This window comes from Limulus polyphemus, unplaced genomic scaffold (genome assembly GCF_000517525.1).
Source record: "Limulus polyphemus unplaced genomic scaffold, Limulus_polyphemus-2.1.2 Scaffold5960, whole genome shotgun sequence".
Taxonomy (NCBI): domain Eukaryota; kingdom Metazoa; phylum Arthropoda; class Merostomata; order Xiphosura; family Limulidae; genus Limulus; species Limulus polyphemus.
In genome coordinates this window covers 15,066-19,726 of record NW_013671570.1, presented here as the reverse complement: position 1 = coordinate 19,726, position 4,661 = coordinate 15,066, and the positions used below count along the sequence as shown (strand labels likewise).

Below are 4,661 nucleotides of genomic sequence, written 5' to 3'. Positions count from 1 at the left end.
CCTATTGCATTTGACTCTACTCCTTCCTTGTTGACAGAAAGGATGGCAAGTGACTACTTGGTTTTTCTCTTTCTCCTGATATTGCTATTTATGCTGGGAGATTTGCTACTCAGTTACGTGACAGGATAGTTATGCCTTGTCCCCCATGTTTATCAGAACAGCATGCTTTGGCTTATCACTGCCAGGAAGAGTTATATTTAGATTTTCAATGGATGGACACCATTTTGGACCTGTGGTGGTCTAGTTTGAAACCTGTGATCAATTTAAACAGATTACAGTTTTCTTGGATTTGTCTACTTTCATGACTGTCCTGAGGTATTTATCTTCAATCCAACATTTGTCAGAAGCCTATCAATGTTCCCCTCAGCAATTTGAGGAGGAGTTGGGGATTTTTCTGAGATCTAACTCAGTCAGATTGTCTTCTTCAGTTTTTTCTGGTTTCCTGGCTGGTTCGTTGTTGGGATTTATTGGGTAGAGATGGTTTGTTAGAAAGTGTTTGTTTACCTCTTCTGCCGTCATGGAGTTATGGGAAGCTTCTTTTCTTCATCCTGTGTTGTTTGCTGGAGTTCCAGAGACGTTAAAATCACAAATTGATTCAGCTTGTTTATATTCTTCTTTACCATTGTTGGCTTAGTGCTTTTCTTGCGCTAATTTGGGAGTGTCATCTCGTACTGTTTCCTGATCCCCTCCTTCGGTTTCCATAATAGAGTCCATCTGTATTCTCTAGGATCTTTGGCTCAGGCAGACTGTTGACAATGGCATCAATGACTATCCTGTGGGTGTGGGAGCACAATTACATCACTTTTAATGGGTTTAAATGGAACCAAGTGCTTTAGTGCATCTGGCTTTTACCAGTGTTTTTTGTAGCAATTACTTATCTAGCTCCCTAGATTGTTTGCAATAGAAAGATCAAGTATACTTAGATTGATTATATATAATATAAAGGAACTTGAAAGTTACAGACACCTTCATGATGACTTTATAGTTATATGTGAGTCATATTTAAAGATTGTAGCACTGTAAACAGACACCTTCATGATGACTTTATAGTTATATGAGTCATATTTAAAGACTGTAGCAGTGTAAACAAACGTCTTCATGATGACTTTATAGTTATATGTGAGTCATATTTAAAGATTGTAGCAGTGTAAACAGACACCTTCATGATGACTTTATAGTTATATGTGTCATATTTAAAGATTGTAGCACTGTAAACAAACGTCTTCATGATGACTATATAGTTATATGTGAGTCATATTTAAAGATTGCAGCACCATAAACAGACATCATGATGGTTTTACAGCTACAGATAAGTCATTTAAAGATTGCAGCACTGTAAACAAACGTCTTCATGATGACTTTATAGTTATATGTGAGTCATATTTAAAGATTGCAGCATTGTAAACAAATGTCTTCATGATGGTTTTACAGCTACAGATAAGTCATTTAAAGATTGCAGCATTGTAAACAAATGTCTTCATGATTACATATTTGCTAACAACGTAGTGAAGGAGAACATTGGAAAATAAGTATTTATAATTGTAAATACTTCTTTTTTGTAACTAAAATTTGTCTTCAGAATTCTGTGTTTATGATATTTAAATTTTTTATGTTCTGTTATAAGTGTGTCTTATTCTTATTTTCCATGTGTAGTAAAATCATGTTGTTTTTTGTAGCATGGGAGGAGCATTAGCAGTACACACTGCCTACAATGAACACATTCCCTCAATTATAGGCCTAGTAGTGATTGACGTTGTTGAGGGTAAGGAAGTGATTTTATGGAGTACATTTTACTTCTATAGATAAAAATTTCTTGAAAATGTTGAGTTTCACTAGCATTTCATTCATTTTGAGTTATTTGTATTGGTTTTAGATAATGTGCATTAATTCACAAGATTAGGTTAAATTCACAGTTTTGAAATCATACCTGAAATATACAAGGAAGTTTGTTTCTTCAATGTTCGTGGTTTTCTACAAATTTGTATACGATGGCAATAAAAACTGTTAATGTGGTTCCAAAATGATATTTTCTTAGATGCTTCACATGAGCTTAGAATTTTAGCTGAGTTTTTTACTAATGGTTCAGCATGGGCCATTTTTTTTTCTGTCATGATAAAAATTAAAGGAAATAAATCCAGTGTTATCTTATTTTTAAATTGGGACTCTTGTTCCATTTTCTCCTGCTGACGAATATCTTTTAACATATTTACAGACTACAGTAAGTAATCATTTGTTTTCTCCAGTAAACCACATAAGTAATTTTCATTGTTTTACAACAAGTTTACAGATTACAGTACTTAATATTTATAGAAGGAACTTCTTTAGAACCACCAGTCACACTTCTGGATACAGTTTGTTGTGATGATTAACATTATAGAAGAAACTATGACTTATATGTAATTTTAAGTCACTACTACAATTTATTTCTAATTTGAAGGCACTGTACTTATATCTAATTTGAAGGCACTGTTATTACTTATATTTAATTTGAAGGCACTGTTATTACTTATATCTAATTTGAAGGCACTGTTGTTACTTGTATCTAATTTTAAGACATTGCTGTGATTTATATATAATTTGAAGGCACTGCTATAGTATAGATGTAAGTTCCAACAAAACATTATGTATTTGTAATTTTCAGGCACTGCTATAGTGTATATGTAAGTTCCAACAAAACATTATGTATTTGTAATTTTCAGGCACTGCTATAGTATAGATGTAAGTTCCAACAAAACATTATGTATTTGTAATTTTCAGGCACTGCTATGGATGCTTTACAAAGCATGCAGGGTGTTTTAAGAGGTCGACCAACTTTGTTTTCATCCTTAGAAAAAGCAATTGAGTGGTGGTAAGTTATATCTAACTAACTCTAAAGGATTTTGTAAATTCACTTAGAAGCTAATTAGAATCATCCTTAACACATGATAAAGAAACTTTAAAATAGAAAGTTTGTGAAAATGAAAGTCCATAGAAATTTTAGCCAACATACCTATATTCAAATGCGGACTGCCCCAGTTTTACTGCCCATGGTGCATTTGATGTTTCATAGAGATCAGTAGAATAGTACTAGGAACACGTGAAATATAGACATAAGCTCAGCCTAATCTTATTCAATTATGTTATTAATTTAATTTCATTTAACATTCAGTTTAAATTAAATTTTATTATATGCAGTCAGACAACTCTGTGTCATTCTTTTGTTTAGAATAACTTTCTTGCATTATCTTTTCCATAATTTAGTTAATATAATGATTATACTTATTAAATACAATGCTGTTTATGACACTGCAGGATTTGCTATTGAGGTAGCATGAATTTATTTATATAGCATTCGTAGCGGCCAGGTTCGTAATTTGGAGTCAGCCAGGGTATCTATGCCAGGTCAGTTGAAGAGGTGAGTTAACAATTATTAGTATATCTTACCTCTCTTCTAGTTCTAGGATATACTAACAACTATTAACTGAAATCTCTTCTAGTTCACTAACAACTGTTAACTGAAAAGTTCCAGGATACTTCTGGATACACTAACAACTGTTAACTGAAACCTCTCTGTAACTAGAAGAGATTTCAGTTAATAGTTGTTAGTATATCCTAGAACTAGAAGAGAGGTCAGTTAACAGTTGTTAGTATATCCTAGAACTAGAAGAGAGGTCAGTTAACAGTTGTTAGTATATCCTAGAACTAGAAGAGAGGTCAGTTAACAGTTGTTAGTATACCATAGAACTAGAAAATAGGTCAGTTAACAGTTGTTAACATTTATAAAACATTTTTGGGTTAACGAAGAGGTTAACAAATTTAACATTTATGAAATATATATATTGGAATAAGCCAAGAGTTTACTTAACACCAGAAACATCCTAAAGTTAGTAATTGCAAGCTTTTCTAAAATGAATCAATAATTTCTTACATTATCCAGTGATTCAGTAATTGCTAATGTTTGAAAGTATATTTTAAGGATAGTAAAAAATAATGAATATTAAATTCACAGCCATCAGTTTATATGTAACATACAAAAATTTATTGTATAGAATTAAGCATTTCATATTTTTAGCTGGTGCATAGTGGGATTATAGAATGGCTCTGAGTTTTTTTTTTCAGTACAAAGCTCCATAATCTCTTGACTGATTTGAGATCTAATTACAGTTTTGGACTCAGGAAGTCAAACCCTTTTTATTGATGTATTTGACTACACCCAAGGTCTTATAGTTTAATTTACTCTAATCCTGTCTAATAGGACTTCAGTTTGAGGGTAGGCTGGTAAAGATCCTGATGAGTAATAAAATCAAATTGGGTATTTGTGCACCTTACACTTGGTATTGCTTGCTAATAAAAAGATCTCGTAGATTAATTTATTCTAATCCTTCCGAAAAGAATTTCAAGTGCTGCTACTATAGAGGATTCCTCCTTGTTTGTTTATACGATTCTTGGTGCTCTTACTTTATGTAATACTCTATACCTAGCATTAACTTCTATTCCTACATATTTATTTCATTCTGTGACAAGTCAGATCCAAAGAACCATATTATTATGGTGCCAGATGAATTATAAAAGTTTATGGAGAGAAGAGGAGGAAGGATTACATGTTTGGAAAACCAACAAAGAAGGTGTTTACTATACCTTGAAATACCAGTGATGCATGAAACAAACAATATATTACATAC

The 4,661-nt window shown here is 32.3% G+C and overlaps 1 protein-coding gene across 2 annotated transcripts in view; it reads left to right on the top strand.

The window, feature by feature from the left end:
- LOC106473190 (protein phosphatase methylesterase 1-like) overlaps nt 1-4,661 on the top strand; it is a 31,764-nt gene that overhangs the window by 12,414 nt on the left and 14,689 nt on the right. For both annotated transcript variants that reach the window (XM_022401678.1, XM_022401677.1), the window contains exons 7-9: nt 1,677-1,762; nt 2,758-2,848; nt 3,329-3,394. In XM_022401678.1, coding sequence (XP_022257386.1) covers nt 1,677-1,762; nt 2,758-2,848; nt 3,329-3,394 — 243 coding nt within the window. The remainder of the gene's footprint in view (nt 1-1,676; nt 1,763-2,757; nt 2,849-3,328; nt 3,395-4,661) is intronic.